Source organism: Pleurodeles waltl, chromosome 10, assembly GCF_031143425.1.
Source record: "Pleurodeles waltl isolate 20211129_DDA chromosome 10, aPleWal1.hap1.20221129, whole genome shotgun sequence".
Taxonomy (NCBI): Eukaryota; Metazoa; Chordata; class Amphibia; order Caudata; family Salamandridae; genus Pleurodeles; species Pleurodeles waltl.
In genome coordinates this window covers 399,862,089-399,879,500 of record NC_090449.1, presented here as the reverse complement: position 1 = coordinate 399,879,500, position 17,412 = coordinate 399,862,089, and the positions used below count along the sequence as shown (strand labels likewise).

At 47.7% G+C, this 17,412-nt stretch overlaps 1 protein-coding gene across 5 annotated transcripts in view; it reads left to right on the top strand.

Annotated features, from left to right (window-relative positions):
- Window positions 1-17,412, top strand: part of IFT140 (intraflagellar transport 140) — a 1,792,511-nt gene that overhangs the window by 452,049 nt on the left and 1,323,050 nt on the right. For all 5 annotated transcript variants that reach the window (XM_069210629.1, XM_069210628.1, XM_069210630.1 and 2 more), the window contains one exon: window positions 14,130-14,221. In XM_069210629.1, coding sequence (XP_069066730.1) covers window positions 14,130-14,221 — 92 coding nt within the window. The remainder of the gene's footprint in view (window positions 1-14,129; window positions 14,222-17,412) is intronic.

Here is a 17,412-nt window from a genome sequence, read left to right as displayed (position 1 = left end):
CTTCATTATCGGCATTGGGCTCTGCCTTGCCGACTCTGGTGGTGGTGGTCCCATTGACTTTGCTCAGTGCCCGATTGTCGTCTCACTGGAGTTGCTCGGCGAATCTTTTGATGTCGAGGTCTCACCCTCTCTACGTCGTCGACGTTGATCCCCGACGCAGGGAGCAGTGCTGATGGAGTCGGCTATCTTGGATTATTGCCCTTTGTCTTCTGGGGCCCACTCTCCAGTTCCCCATTTCGAGGGGTCTGGTTTGGATTGTCAGTCTCCCATTTCCGAAACCATTCCACTTAAACAATTGCAATGGTTATTTGAACTGGGCACCGCTAGTGGCCTGAACTCCTCACCGACTTCCAGCCTCTTGTGATCCCCTGGGTTGGCTTCAGAGGCAAGTTCTGCTCTAACAGACATGTTAAAGCTCATTCCGGAAGTGTTGCACTTACAACTTCCTACTGTTCAGTTGTCCACGGACCCTTTGCTTGATGGCTTACATCCTGACCCGTCTTATATAGAGCCGGTCCTTCCTTTTTGTGAGGCTCTTTATGATATCGTTTTGGGAGTTTGGGCCCAGCCGGTATCTGGGCCTGCTGTGGAAAGCTCTATTTCACATAGAAACAGACTAGCCCCAGATGATCCATCTTGCCTCAGTCGGAATCTGACTACCCAAAGCTTTGTGCTGCAAACTGCTTTAGCTGCACAGTCTTACTCATGTCTCTCCTGTTCCTCAAGATCGAGAGGCCAGACAGCTGAACGCTTTTGATAAGTGCATTTTTGCTTCATCTAGCTCTGCCCTGCATTCAGTCAACACTTCTTGTGTCCTTGCTTGCTTCTCCTACGCCTTGTGAGACTCAGTGGAGCACATTTTGCCTTCTCTCACACAGGAGGCTAGGAATATTCTGGTTCCCTTAGTACAGCATGGTCAGCAAGCTGCCAAGCTTAGTATTAGATGTGGTATAGATACCACTGATTCTGTTGGAAGGGTTATGGCCGTTTCAGAGGCTGTGCGTCGGCGGGCATGGTTACGTCCTTCCAGTTTTTTGGAGGCTTTGTAGGCATCTCTGCTTGACATGCCTTTTGATGGCACCTCACTTTTTGGTGGTGCGCATGCCCACTCGGCTTTACACCGCTTTAGAGGCACTCTTTGTACTGTATAAATAAGGACTTTACTGGTGCATTCAGTTCCCCCCCTTTTTGGGGAAACATCCTATGTTTTTAGGGCTGTCCTTTCCCACTGGTGCGGTGGGAAGCGGTGTTTCTGCTTCATATCTATGTTTTAGATCCCCACTGGGTTTTTGGTACACCTTTGGTTTGAAGTGTCCCTCTTTCTGTCTTCATTATGTACGACCATACTCGTTTTCTTACATGCAGGGGTCACATTCTGTTGCCCTTATAGTGCATTTGTTTCTATCCATTGTTATGCTCTTCAGACAGACTGGATTTTTTCTTCTTCCTTGAGGGGTATGATTTCTCCCCCTCCTTTATTTTGCTACTGTGTTGCTGTTTGCTCAGCCTTTTTCTTTCTATCAATTCAATATATTATATTTGCCTATCTTGACACTATTCATATCTATAAAAACGTATGCACAAACGCACCCATGTCATTACATCTGTGTGTGTGTGTTTGTTTGCTTTTCATCTTATGTCTATTCAGATTTCCCTTTCTATATGTATTACAGTTCTTTTCCACACTTCTCTACAGGTTCTCCTTTGGTGCTCCTGGAGGTGTGCACTCTGTCTTTTGAGTTCCTTTCCCTACCAGCGTTGAGTTTTCTGCTTGTCGCTGGTTTTACCTATGCATCCTGGTTGAGGCAGCACACATGCTTCACTGTTCCTCTTTTCTTGTCTTCTGCGGATCCCCCTTTTTAGGTGTTCCATTCCATTCATCTCAGTGCCTGTTGTGGTGGTCTTGCACCTTACTCCTCCGCTCTTTATTGGTACAGCTCCTTTCTTAGGGCTATGGTTATTTTCTTATTGCTTGTTGTCTACCGACAGATGCATTTTTCATTGCCATGTGCTCCACTCTCCATGATGTTCTATGTCTTCTTGACATGTTCTGTGGGTCTTTCCACTGCTCTTCTGGTGAGACGAATGTTCTTTATCACCTTTGTCTCTCTCAGGACTGATCTACTCTGCCTTCAGTTAGACTGGTTGCTTATATGTCAGACTTGGGTATGAAATGTTTGCGGACCCACCTCCTGGATTGATATTGCCTTGGCATCTAAGTCTGAGGTCAGGAATCTGCGGCTAGTTGTTTCTATCAGATGAACAAGTTACCTTTTTTTCGGTAACGTCTTATCTGATAAAGACAGACTAGCCGCAGATTCCTTACCGACCCACCCATCCTCCCCATTCTTCTTACTATTTTATCTTACCTCAGTATCCCTTTCTTGGTATTATCTTTTGATTTAGTAGTTATAATTCAAATTTACATCTATCTCTCTTGTTGGCACACTGTTACATTGCCAGTTTCTATGGTGGCTCTGTGTTGTTATGCGGATTCTAGTCACAGAAGAAACTGACGTCGGAGGAGGGATTATATGGACTCAATCGACATCATATCCGGGGGAAGACAGTGATACTGAGTAGCACAGCACCCTCCACCCACATGCAGAGTGTATCTTGCCTGGCATGTTAATCCCATTTTTACTTGTATGTATGTATGTTTGTTTGTTTTTGCCTGTGTCACTGGGATCCTGCTAGCCCGGACCCCAGTGCTCATAAAGTGTGCCCTGTATGTGTTCCCTGTGTGGTGCCTAACTGTATCACTGAGGCTCTGCTAACCAGAACCTCAGTGTTTATGCTCTCTCTGCTTTTAACATTGTCACTGCAGGCTAGTGACTAATTTGACCAATTCTGATTGGCACACTGGAACACCCTCATAATTCCATAGTATATGGTACCTAGTTATCCAGGGTATTGGGGTTCCAGGAGATCCCTATGGGCTGCAGCATTTCTTTTGCCACCCATAAGGAGCTCAGACAATTATTACACAGGACTGCCACTGCAGCCTGAGTGAAATAACGTCCATGTTATTTCACAGCCATTTTACACTGCAGTTAAGTAACTTATAAGTCACCTATATGTCTAACCCCCACTTAGTGAAGGTTAGGTGCAAAGTTACTAAGTGTGAGGGCACCCTGGCACTCGCCAAGGTGCCCCCACATTGTTCAGGGCAATTTCCCAGGACTTTGTGAGTGCAGGGACACCAGTACACTTGTGAACTACATATAGGTCAATACCTACGTGTAACGTCTCAATGGTAACTCCGAACAGGTCTAAGATCATGGAATTGTCCCCCCAATACCATGCATCCCCGGGGCTCCAGCATGGACCCCGGGTACTGCCAAACTAGCTCGCTGGGGTTTTCTCTGCAGCTACCGCTGCTGCCAACCCTCAGACAGGTTTCTGCCCCCTTGGGGCCTGGGCAGCCCAGTCTCAGGAAGGCAGAACAAAGGATTTCCTCTGAGAGAGGAAATAGATGTTAAGGGCTGTGGAGGAGTAGCCTCCCCCCAGCCTCTGGAAATGATTTGAAGGGCACAGATGGTGCCCTCCATGCATAAGCCAGTGTGCAACTGTTCAGGGAGTCCTCAGCCCCGGCTCCGGTGCGAAACTGGACAAAGAAAAGGGGAGTGACCACTCCCCTGTCCATCACCACCCTAGGGGTGGTGCCCAGAGCTCCTCCAGTGTGTCCCAGACCTCTGCCATCTTGAATGCAGAGGTGTGAGGGCACAATGGAGATCTCTGAGTGGCCAGTGCCAGCAGGTGACGTCAGAGACCCCTCCTGATTGGCTCTTACCTGGTTAGGTAGCCAGTCCTCTTCTGAGGGCTATTTAGGGTCTCTCCTGTGGGTTTCTCTTCAGATAACGAATTCAAGAGCTCACCAGAGTTCCTCTGCACTTCTCTCTTTGACTTCTGCCAAGGATCGACCGTTGACTGCTCCAGGACGCCTGCAAAACCACAACAAAGTAGCAAGAAGACTACCAGCAACATTGTAGAGCCTAATCCTGCCGGCTTTCTCGACTGTTTCCTGGTGGTGTATGCTCTGAGGGCTGTCTGCCTTCACCCTGCACTGGGAGCCAAGAAGAAATCTCCCATGGGTCGACGGAATCTTCCCCTGCAAACGCAAGCACCAAACGTCTGCATCACCGCTCCTCTGGGTCCCCTCTCATCTTGACGAGCGTGGTCTCTGGAACACAGGAGCTGGATCCAAGTGACCCAGACAGTCCAGTGGTCCTTCTGTCCAAATTTGGTGGAGGTAAGTCCTTGCCTCCCCACGCCAGACAGTAATCCTGTGTACTGTGTGAACTGCAGCTGCTAGGGCTTGTGTGCACTTTTGCAAGACTTCCTTCATGCACACCACAGCCCAGGTCCCCATCACTCCGTCCTGCATTTGCCAACTCGCTGAGTTGGACTCCGAGTTCGTGGGACCCTCTTTTGTTGTGCTGAGACAACGGCCGTGCTCAGATTTTCTGAACACCTGTTCAGGTGCTTCTGGGGGGGCTGCCTGCTTCTGCGTGGGCTCTCTCTGTTGCTGAGCACCCCCTCTGTCTTCTCCTCCAAGGGGCGTCCTCCTGGTCCTTCCTGGGTCCTGGCAGTACCCAAAATCTTCAACCGCGACTCTTGCAGCTAGCAAGGCTTGTTTGCAGTCTTTCTGCGTGGAAACAACTCTGCATCCTCCAGCACGCCGTGGGACATCTTCTGACCAAAGGAGAAGTTCCTGGCACCTTCCGTTGTTGCAGAATCTTCGGCTTCTTCCACCCAGAGGCAGCCCTTTTGCACCTTCATCTGGGGTTTAGTGGGCTCCTGACTCACTTTTGGAATATATGGTTTGTGTTGCCTCTAGGCCTATTGTCTCCTATTGCATTTTATTGTGTTCTACAGTGTTTGCACTCCTTTTCTAAGTGTTTTACTTACCTGATTTTGGTTTGCGTGTATATTTTGTGTATTTTACTTACCTCCTAAGGGAGTATATCCTCTGAGATACTTTTGGCATATTGTCACTAAAGTAAAGTAACTTTCTTTTTAGTAACTCTGAGTAGTGTGTTTTCTTACGATATAGTGCTATATGACCCCAGTGGTATAGTAGGAGCTTTGCATGTCTCCTAGTTCAGCCTAAGCTGCTCTGCTATAGCTACCTCTATCAGCCTATGCTGCTAGAACACTACTAATCTACTAATAAGGGATAACTGGACCTGGCACAAGGTGTAAGAACCACAAGGTACCCACTATAAGCCAGGCCAGCCTCCTACACGGAAGTACTGCTGTAAAGTTTCCCGGGTCCAGTCTGGCGCATGGGGAGAGTTCTAAGGTAAGAAATCTGTGGCTAGTCTATGTCTCTAACAGATAAGGCGTTACCAAAGGTAAGTAACTTGTTTGTCAGGACAGAGAGTTCTCAGAAAATATCAGATGCCTTGTGGGCCATATAATGTGTCGCACAGCTGGTTCTGGTATATATCTAAAAGCAGGGTGAACTATGAGACTTGCCGTTTCACTTTCACATCCTGAGAAGATGTCTCACTTAACAAGATGACACACACTTAGTATTTCGTCAGCTGATTGTGTCTCAGTCATTGGTACTTGCTTTATTGTGAGAGCTTTATATAAACACGTTATTAATAAACCAATATTTGTGACACTTGGCAGAACTGAGCTAGATGGGAGATGTCAGTGGAGGAAACATTTACTGAGAGTTGTATTTGGCCCACAATACATTAGAATGTCTTAAGTGGGTTAATGATGGAAGTCGAAGAATGGTGCTGCTTAATTGAAGTAATGAAGTACTCCTTGTTACAAAGGAACAGATTTTTCTCAAACCTATCTTGGTCTGCCGTGATTGGCCTCAAATCCTGTGCAGTGTCTTAATGTTTCTTAATATACCATCCACTATATCGGAGGCAATCAAAAGATCAAGTAGATGCAGCAGTAAGAGTCTCAGTTTCTAAAAATGCTTATTGTGTTATAATTGTTTATTAGAATGTTAGTTTCTATTGTGCTACCACCTTTTAATCCAGGCAGAAGATTATCACACAACTCTCAAGAACATATGCAAAGAAGGGGAGCCTCAGACTGGATGAGAGTTATTAAGGATGCCTAGGTCAACAGACCCCTTTTTTAAGATCAAGAAGACTCAAAGATGGTACAGTAAGGTATTAAGGCCCTCATTATGAACACGGCGGTCAAACCACTGACCGCCAGCGTCCCCTGATCCCCGCCGGCCGTATAATGTACATTCCTGTGGGCCAGCAGGCGGAAACATTGTTTCTGATGGATACAACTACCTGTGGATTCCTCACCTCATGAATACTCCCATGGCGCCAGCATTCTACGGAAATCTTCTTACTAGTCTCTGCACGTCGACGAGGACGTCACTGTCTCGCACGCGACGCCGTCTGACGTCATACAGGCAATAAGAGGTCCTCGACGACGTGCGGACGTCAGTTCCCTTTTTTCCGTGCATTCGAAACGGTTATCTTCGAGGGAGCAACTGTTACTCTTGCGGTTACAGTGTATATCTTGCTGCGTACTCTTTCTCTGTGGAAATAATGTCGCAGAGAAAGTCTGGATTTAAGCCTTGTCGTGAGTGTGGAGGCAAGATGTCGGTGACGGATCCTCATTCCGATTGCCTTTGGTGTTTGAGCTCCGACCACGACGTCTCGACTTGTGATTCGTGTCAGCACATGAATCCGAAGGCCATTAAAGAACGCGAGGCGAAGCTGTTTATGGCCAAGTCAAAGGAGAAGCATCACAAGAAAAAGTCTTCTCCAAGACATCGGCGTCATCGAGACTCCCGGCGCCGTAGAGAATCTCGGCGTCATTCAAGGGAGGCTCGTTCCAGGTCTCCGGATCGGCGCCGGAGGACATGGGAGGTCAGCCCCACGGTGACGCCGCATCCTTCGACGCCGTTGCTCTCTCCGACGTCTCCAACTTCGCCTGGACAGGCGTCGGTGATTGAGGTATTGGAGCCTCAGGTGTTTTCTCCGGCGCAGACGCCGAGGCCGGCGTCGGGGTCGCCTCCGAGTCAGGCACCCCAGTATCCGGCTTTTCCCACCCCTGGAGCCGATAGTTCCGCATTCTTGAATGCGATGTATGCCATCTTCCAACAGATGGCTCCAGGGGGTGCTCCGGCTGGGCCTTTGGCCTTTTCTTTGGGTGATCCTGCGCCTCTTCGGCCGGCACCCTTTATGCCCTTTCTCCCGTTTGGGAACGTGGGCTCGGCGCCAGTGTCGGCGCCGGTGGCCGATCCGATGGCTTCGGAGGGATTGGCCCCAGGGATTTCCATCCCGTCGACGTCGAGATTTCTGCCTGTGACTCCGGTGGGTCCATCCGTTTCATCTGCTCTTCAGTCGGCGCCGAAGTTACCTGTGGCGCCGGATGCGGCGTCGGTGGCTTCGGAAGATCGGCGCCGATCTCCGACTTCGGCGGATGTGTTGTCGACTCCGCGGATTGAGCAACGACTGCATTCAAGGAGGCGTGCTCTCCGGGTACTAGAGGAGCAGGAGTACCAACGAGCCCTAGAGGAAGGAGAGCTAGAGGACTCGGGTGATGGGCTGCGTGGACTGGAGTCGGCCAGTGGGCTGGACACTTCCCCTGAGTGGGACCTTTCGTCCCCGGGGGAATATACCGAGGAAGCTGCTTCCTTTCATACAGTGGTACGGAAGGCAGCTAGTTTTTTGGACCTGCCTTTGCCGGTGGTGGAGGCGAAACAAAACCTTTTGACAGAGGTGTTGCATCCGGCCTCAGCCGCGGCGGAGCCTCTATTACCTTTTAATGACGCTCTGCTGGATCCGGTTTTAGAGGTGTGGAAGAAGCCGGCATCTTCCCCAGCAGTTCACAGAGCCGTGGCCAGGAGGTATCGGACGGCTCCAACTGATCCTGGTTTCCTATCTAGGCACCCTACGCCGGAGAGCTTGGTTGTGCAGGCCTCCTGTTCGTCCAAATCAGCGCCTGGTTCTTTCCCGACGGTGCCTGGGGACAGAGACTCAAAAAAGCTAGAGGCGCAGTCGAAGAAGATTTTTTCGTCCTGCAGTCTGGCGTTAAAAGCCACTAATGCGACCTGTATTCTGGGGAGGTATATTCATGCTCTGATGGATGACATCTCCTCTTCGTTTACAGAGCTTCCCCAGGGTCTTTTGGATCTTGTCTCTGATGCCCAGGCTGCTGCGACCCAAATTATCCAGACGGGACTGGATACCACCGACTCGGTAGCCAGAGCAATGGGCACAACTGTGGTGGAAAGGAGACAGGCCTGGCTACGTAACTCGGGCTTTTCGGCAGATGTACAGTCCACATTGTTGGATCTCCCGTTTGATGGGGACAAACTGTTTGGGGCTAAGGCTGATTCGGCCTTGGAACGTTTTAAGGAGAGCAGGGCCACGGCTAAGTCGTTGGGACTCCAAGCTCCTTCTTCCACGGCCTCTTCCAGATTCTTCAGGAGGTTTCGTGGATTTGGGCGTGGCTCTTCCTCCTCTTCCTTTCGGGGAAGATATCAGCAACCTGCCTCTTCCCACCCCTATAGATCTTTTAGGGGGAGGGGTAGGGTCCGCACCAGGGGAGCCTCTCAGCAGCACTCTGCCTCTTCCTCATCCTCTGGCGGGGTGCAGCAGGGGAAGCAGCCTTAGGCTTCCACCATTTCCCACTCACTCCTCTCCTGTAGGGGGAAGATTACAGCATTTTCTCACCAAATGGGAGACTGTTACGTCGGACACTTGGGTTCTCAGTGTTGTGGGAAAAGGCTACACCCTTCCCTTTCGGGAGTTTCCGCCCCTCATCCCGCCCCGCCCTTCGTATTGTTCACAAGAACACCTCCTGTTGCTAGAACAGGAGGTGGAAGTCCTCCTTTTAAAGGGCGCGGTGGAGTTGGTCCCGGAGCAGGAAAGGGGTCAAGGAGTTTACTCAAGGTATTTCCTGATTCCCAAGAAGGATGGTCGTTTGAGGCCAATTCTGGACCTGAGGATCTTGAATTGGTTCCTCAAGCAGGAAAAGTTCAAGATGCTGACCCTAGCACAGGTGCTTTTGGCGTTGAACATGGAAGACTGGATGGTGTCTGTCGACTTGCAGGATGCTTACTTTCATATCCCGATACTCAAGTCACACAGGAAGTATCTCCGGTTTGTGGTGGGATCGCAACACTACCAGTTTGCGGTCCTTCCGTTTGGTCTTACTTCAGCACCACGAGTCTTCACGAAGGTGATGTCGGTGGTTGCGGCAGAGCTCAGAAGGAAGGGGATAGCAGTATTCCCTTACTTGGACGATTGGTTGATCAAAGCCAAGTCCCCGGAGCTTGTGTTGCGTCATCTGCAGTCAACAACCCAGTTGTTGTTCGACCTGGGCTTTTCGGTGAACGAGCCCAAATCTCACCTGGAGCCCTCTCAGCGCCTCCTGTTCATAGGGGCAGTACTGGATACGACATTGGGTCGGGCCTTTCCTCCGCCTCAGCGGATTCAAGATATTCAGGATTTGGTTCCAATGTTTCGAAACGGAGCGGTAGTTCCAGTCCTCAAGGTCCTTCGTCTGCTCGGTCTTTTTGCCTCCTGCATTCTGTTGGTCACGCATGCTCGCTGGCACATGAGGGCTCTTCAGTGGTGCCTCCGAAGGCAGTGGTCTCAACACAGAGGGGATCTAGAGGGTACTGTCAAGATCTCCAGAGATGCTGCTGTGGATTTGAAGTGGTGGATTGCAAGCAACAATCTTTCACAAGGAAAACCGTTCCAGCAGTCGCCACCAGTGGCCACAGTCATAACGGATGCTTCCACTCTAGGGTGGGGAGCTCATCTGGGGGATCTGGAGATCAAAGGTCTTTGGTCTCCAGAGGAACAGATTTTTCACATCAATCTGTTAGAGTTACGGGCTGTACGTCTGGCTCTCAAGGCCTTCCTCCCTTCCCTTCGTGGTCAGTCGGTACAGGTCCTAACGGACAATACTACCACGATGTGGTACATAAACAAGCAGGGAGGAGTGGGGTCGTACCTTCTCTGCAGAGAAGCTCCTGGGCAAAGGACCATCGGATTTGCTTGATAGCAAACCATCTGGCCGGAGTCTTGAACGTGCGTGCGGACAGTCTCAGTCGCCACTTCTCGGCAGACCACGAGTGGCGTCTCCATCCAGATCAAGTCCGTTTAATCTTCCAGAAGTGGGGGTTTCCTCGGGTAGATCTGTTCGCCACTCGAGAGAACGCGCATTGTCCGTTGTTCTGCAGCCTTCAGTATCCGATGCAGGAAGCGTTGGGGGACGCGTTTCAAATGACCTGGTGCGGCCAGTTGTTTTACGCGTTTCCTCCCATACCCTTGATTCCTCGAGTATTGAGGAAGATTCGCCAAGACCGGGCTCTAGTAATCTTAATAGCTCCGGATTGGCCAAGGAGGGTGTGGTACTCCGATCTTCTCCAACTCTCAACGTGCCCGCCGCTCCGTCTCCCTTTCAGGGCAGACCTCCTCTCGCAGTCGCAGGGGCAGGTTCTACACCCCAACCTCCAGAGTCTGCACCTACATGCCTGGAGATTGAACGGGGCAACCTGAGTTCCTTCTCTCTCCCGCCTGAGGTAGTGGATGTTATATTAGCGGCCAGGCGACACTCCACTAAATCTATCTACGCTAATAGGTGGTCTAAATTTGTTGCGTGGTGTGGAGAGAGGCAGATTGATCCCTTACATGCTCATCTATCGGACATTTTGTCTTTTGCTCTATCTCTGGCGCAAAAAGGTTGTGCAGTGGCTACCATTAAAGGTTATTTATCGGCCTTGTCAGCCTTCATATGTCTTCCAGATCAACCATCTTTATTTAAATCCCCTATTGTTATCAGATTCTTGAAAGGTCTTCTAAATCAATATCCTCCAAAGCCATTCGTTATGCCGCAATGGGATTTGTCCTTAGTCCTGACTTTCCTTATGGGGTCCCCTTTTGAACCTATGCATTCTTGCCCCTTAAGGTATTTGTTTTTAAAAACAGTCTTCCTGATAGCTATAACATCAGCAAGGAGAGTGAGTGAGTTGCAGGCCTTATCAGTAAAACCCCCTTATACAACTTTTTATGGGGATAAGGTGGTGTTGAGGACCAAGGCTGCTTTCCTCCCGAAGGTTGTTTCACCCTTCCATTTGGCTCAGGCAATTACTTTGTCCACGTTCTATCCTCCGCCTCATCCTTCCAAAGAGGAAGAAAGACTGCACCGTCTGGATCCAAAGAGAGCGTTGAGCTTCTTTATCAATAGAACAAAGGATTTCAGGCTGGAGGATCAGCTGTTTATTGGATACGTGGGCAAGAGGAGAGGAAAGGCAGTCCACAAGAGAACACTATCCAGGTGGGTTGTTCTTTGCATTAAAATATGTTACTCTTTGGCAAAGAAGGATCCTCCTGAGGGCATTAGAGCTCATTCCACCAGAGCTAAGTCGGCCACTTCGGCCTTAGCCAGAGGTGTTCCTGTGGTCGACATCTGCAAGGCCGCAACTTGGTCGTCCCTTCACACTTTTGCAAAACATTACTGTTTAGATTCTGAGGTTAGAAGGGACGGCCATTTTGCACGGTCAGTGCTGCAGGATTTCTTGGTTTGACCATTTAGGCACCCACCGCCGGGCGTGGTACTGCTTTGGGACTCTATTCATGAGGTGAGGAATCCACAGGTAGTTGTATCCATCAGAAGAACGAGTTACTTACCTTCGGTAACGACTTTTCTGGTGGATACATTAGCTACCTGTGGATTCCTCACGGTCCCACCCGCCTCCCCGTTGCCTTTATGGTCTTGCCAAGTAATCCTTGAGTGCGCTCCTCTTGGTCTTTGAGGGTGCAATAGATGTATATATATAATATATTTATATATATATATGGGTATATGTGTATATATCTTTATGTATATACTTGGTGTGTGTATATATTTTTAAAAGAAAGAGTTTTATATATATATATATATATATATGTACATAAAAAAGATTTACAGTTATTCATACAATGTGGTGTATTTTTACAATATAATGGATGTTGCTTTGTTCTTTCATTGCATTGCCTGGTTGTTCTCATGCACGTAAAAAATGATTGGTACTGACGTCCGCACGTCGTCGAGGACCTCTTATTGCCTGTATGACGTCAGACGGCGTCGCGTGCGAGACAGTGACGTCCTCGTCGACGTGCAGAGACTAGTAAGAAGATTTCCGTAGAATGCTGGCGCCATGGGAGTATTCATGAGGTGAGGAATCCACAGGTAGCTAATGTATCCACCAGAAAAGTCGTTACCGAAGGTAAGTAACTCGTTCTTCCGCCTGCCGGCCCACAGGAATTCCTGGCAGGGACATTGACGGCGGCTCCACATGGAGCCGCCGCCAATGCCTCTGTGCGGCGGGTGCAGCTGCACGATGGGGCAGTGCACAGGGGCCCCTGCACTGCCCATGCCATTTGCATGGGCAGTGCAGGGGCCCCCATGGGTGCCTCGGTGCACCCCTCCACCAACCTTTCCCTGGCAGAGAAACCTGCCAGGGAAAGGCTGGAGGATTAGGGATCATTATCCGACTCCGAGGGACAGCACCGCTGCCCTGTCGGATAATGATTCCAAACATCACCAGGCTGCCTGACGAAGGCAGCCTGGCGGTGAGTGAGGGCCGCCGATGGCGGCTCTCAGGGTGTTCATTATGTGGCGGCATGGCCCGCCATGCCGGCTGGCAGGTTATTCCGCCACCGCCGGCATGGTCGCCATGTTCGTAATGACCACCTAAGTGTCTGCCCAATTCTTCAGTGAGAATAGCCTGTATTTGATCTGAGAAATAAGTGAAGGATTTGTGCTTGGAGAATGTGTTCAAGAGTTCACACTAAGATCTTCCAATGAAGAGAGACCAATTTTTTTAATTGACTTTCTGCATAGTGTTTGAGGTGGATTGTTGGATAGTAGGTCAAGGGAGATTTTAACTGTTCTTGACATTCTGTCAAGAAAGCTGGTGAATTCCAGACATGCTTTTCAGGAACCAAGAGCAAAAGTAGACAGGAGATCAGAAGCAGGGTTTACTATTGCAAAGAGTATCCCGGGCTGCCTTTAGCCAAATAAACCTCCTAAGTTAATGGATGCAGATTTGGCTTTGAAAATGTTTCTTCATGGATGAAAATGACATAGAAAATCAAATGAAGCCTGGTCGTACCAGAGAGCTGTACTGAGTTGTCAGTCAGTGGACTGCCCTTATTCGCAATAATGAGGTTGAAGGTCTTGCCTTGAATGTGCAGGGAGTGCTTGATTTAGTAATTATTAATAAGAAATCAGGAGAGAAGGGAGGTAGAGGAATCATTTGGATTGAGTACACAGACTGAAGTCATTAGCAAATATTATTGTTGGGCCCAAGTAGTTTGGAGGTGATATGATCAATGCACTTTTTAATCAAGGGATTGTTTTTCCCTGTGGGTGATAATAGTGATTGTGATAGGCCCTGAGGCATTGAACTTCAGTGCCACTATCAAGCACTAGAGTGTGGTCAAGAGTCTGATTGTGCATGTTTGTGTATAAAGGTTGTGCGTATTGCAGTTACACCATTCCACACCCAATTTTACTTTCTCGATTAACGCTGATGAAAGTCTAATCAAAAGAAATGGAATTAATTATTCATCTAAGGCAGTAAGGATAGTAGTAGAGTTGCAGTGGACATAGCACATAAATGACATAGGGTGTGAAGTGAAAGTAGCCGGGAGGGTTGAGATAGTGATTGGTTCTGGAATAAAGATGATGTTGAGTGTGGAGGGCAGTACAGGGGCAGGAGACAGGTGGGAGGCTCCTAGGGTGCTGGATCTCACTGCAATTCAGACAATACATATCTGGGGGACATATTATATAAATAGGAGTTTTGAAGATGGGTTTGCGGAGTGTTGTCTTAAAGCAGTGCTCACCAAAGGACCTCACGAACATGAATGCCTTATCATAGTTGTCATCTTTAAAAAGAGGTGATAGAGTGAAATGTAGGGTGCCAAATGTCATCAACAGTCATCCAGGGCCTCCGGTTTATGGTATTTGAGAAACTGGGCCCTGATAGAGTTTTCTTTCTACCTTATAACTTATTTGAGTGTATAAACCAGTGCTGTTAACGAAGTTAGTTCCATAAGCGTACATTTATTTTCTGACTGAACTCCTATTTGATCCAGGATGTTAGCTAACAATTCCATGTTTATCCACAGGTAAAGTTAAGTGGTAAGACTGGTGTGTCAGCTGATATTGTTTGGGTGGAACGCAGCCTTCTTATCACAGCCACAGGGGAGACGGTCATCAGGTGAGGACATTTCTAGCATGCTGATGTTGAACATACTGTTCTTGTACCCTGCATGAGGGACAGGAGAGTCCTGAGTTAGCCTCTTCCTATTGGGTGGATCTTTGCTGTTCACACAGCTTCATTTGTGAGATGGCATGACTTCAGCCTTGTGGGTTGGTTGTTTGGTTGCTATGTCATTCAGTCAGTAAGATTCATAGGCTTCCCAACACCCACAAACTGGTAATGACATTAAAAATCCATAGCCAATTGATTGTGATATGGTCATAGTACATACATACTGAAATTGTGGAAAAAAAATGTCCTGAAAAATGTCTCTGTAGAAGATGGAATAAGAAATTAGAGCGATAACTTCATAATCCATTTGATAACAAAATGCTGCTCAACGAACCTTGTTTCTCATTTGAACTTAAACTCTACCAGCCATGCAACTTTGTACTATGAATATTAAAGCTGATAACCACAATGCTACTCTCTCTACTTCTACTCTACCATATATCTCTCTCTTTCGCTCTCCCTCCATTCCTCCTTCCCTTCATTGTTGTCTGTTTTCCGTCCTCCATCTGCCTCTTGCTCAGAACCCTTCCTCAGTAGGCCTGGCGTTGGCAAGCTCATGTGACAGTTATATTTTTTATATTTTGTTTGTGCAAGCACATGCCACAAATATAAATAGAAGAAAGAAAAAGACAAGAAGGCATGTTGTTGCCTAAATCGGAGCTCAACCCCATGGGAGCTATGGCACAGAGCAGACAGGCTTACTTAGAGGCAATGTGTAAAGTATTTATGCAGTACTAGAATTGCAAACCAACAAAAATCCCAAACTAAATTAGAAAAATAGAGTACAATTTAATTAACAAAATGCCAAAAATTAAACAAGGGGAACCGGATATATTCATTTTTAAATGTTTTAGTAGGGATAGCGTAAAGAAGCATGAAGTGACAATTATAGCCAACGGTCGCTGTAGAACAGGACAAAGACGCAATTTGATGCTCACCGCAATGGAGCGCAGACCGGATACACTAATAGTTTTTAACTTTTGACTTAAGTCCTCTAAGTCCCTAACCACCACAGGAGTACACTTCAAAGCCCCTCAGGGGAGGAACTTTGAGATTCATAGGGTGTCAGCCATAAGCCAACAGGAGGGTCCAGTTGCTACTGGTCAGCTGTGCAGTTGCAGGAAAAGGCCTCTTGTAGCTTGTACAAGGGATCACCTTATGATCCTTTGAGTCCATTTTTCCATCTTCCGTACAAATGGAGTGCAGGTCCAGTTTTCTATGCTTTTCTCGGACAGCAGGTTCCGTCATCTTTTGATCTTCCACAGGTCCAGTAGTGTTCTAAAGTGGGTGCCTGCTGATGCCACATTTATGCTTCATACAAGCTTGTGGGTGAGAAAACCCCCAGAGGACTCCCTAACCAATGAGGTAAAGGTTTTTAGGGCAAGCCCTACACACTTAGGGCATTTTCAAGATGATCAAGTCTTCAACCACACTAATCTTGGACTGTGTGTGTGGGGTGCGGCGGGTCTACTATGATAATCCCAGTGTCCTCCCACATGTAACACATCCAGTTTCACGCAGTCCCTGCTTCTCAACAAACTTAGAGACAGGGATCTTATAGGACAAAGCTGAGCTTTCAGCAACCAGGGAGTGGATACATGCAGATTGGTTTGGCATTCTTTTTCCCTCCTTTGAAGTGTGCCTCCAATTTCATATGAAAAATCCAGCTGACCTGTAAAGCAGGTCTTAACAGTACAGTAGATCTGCAATTGTAGTGTCAACAAGCAACCCACTGTGACAGCGCCGAGCCTGACTAGAGAGACAAAAGGTGCATATCTGGGTGCTAGCTACATCTGCTTGTGACATGGTAGGCTTCTTTGAAATTAAAAAGTCTTTGGGCCCAGCCTATAGGCCATTCTGTCAAGGACATAACAATACCTCCCACACCCAAGGCCCTTTGTCCTTGTCCTGGAAGCAAGTTCACACCTCAGTCAAGCCCATTGAAATGCTAATTAGTGGCTGGCAGAAAGGAAAGCACAAAATGCAGATTTAGCTTTCATGGACTTCAAGCAGGGCAAAGGTGAGTTTTTAAAAGTCATCGTTCCAAAATGAGTTTTACAAATCCAACTTCACTAGGGAATTGGGGTTGTGATATTTTAAAAGGTCCAAAAATTAAATTAGATTTGTAGCTGTTTCCTAGCCAGAGCTAGCATATAATAAACGTAATATTGTATCTCTATGCTATCCTATGGAACATCTAGCCCTGCTACAATGAAAATCACTTTGAGGTGCTATTCACTGTAAGGACATGTTTAATTAAACTTTTCATATCCTACTTTTAAATCCCATGCTCCTTGTCTTAATGGGTAGTAAGGTGATGTATAAATATATAAAAGAGAGATTTTAGGCCTGTCACAAATGTTTATGTTGACAGGTTGAATTTGCAGTTTAAACCTACACAGCCAGGCTACTGGCGGACAACCTGCAATCATGTTTACACTGTCACTGGATGGCGCAATGGGTGCTGCAGTCCCCCTGTGACATTTAACATATAGGCCCTTGGAACACCTTGGTATGATATATTAGGGATTTATGGGTAAGTTAAATATGTGAGTCACTATGCCAATTTCATTATGTTAAATGGAGAAGTGCAAGCACTTTACCACTGGTTAACAGGTGTGATGTCACAGAGTTCTATAGCCAGCAAAAACATGGTTTGGCAAACAAAAATCTGGGTGACCCTGCAGAAAGGGCAAATTTCCACCACATACGAATGAATGCTATTCTCCTAGTCAGAACTACTTACTGGGGACTCTATAATTATCCTACTGTTGTTGGCTCTCAGAAGTGTATGTTTGTGTGGTATGGCTTTTTGCTGAAAGGACACTGAGTGCTCATCCATGCTATGTGACCTGCTTCATCATAGGTTTCACTCCTTGTGGGAATGTGACATCCACTGGAACATGAGCGAGATGGGGTGTGCAGCTGTAAAGGTCACCAACATAGCATCTGTGTCCTTAAAAACATCTTGGAACTACTTGCCCCTCGTGCCAAAGCCTACCTAAAATGACCCCCTTTGGGCGAAGGCAGCCTAGCCATGCCTGTGCTCAATAATTATCACTATTGTGCATTTACCTATATTTTGTGAACCTAGATATTTTGTAGTCTAAACAACTTCCATAACACTAAAGTAAAGC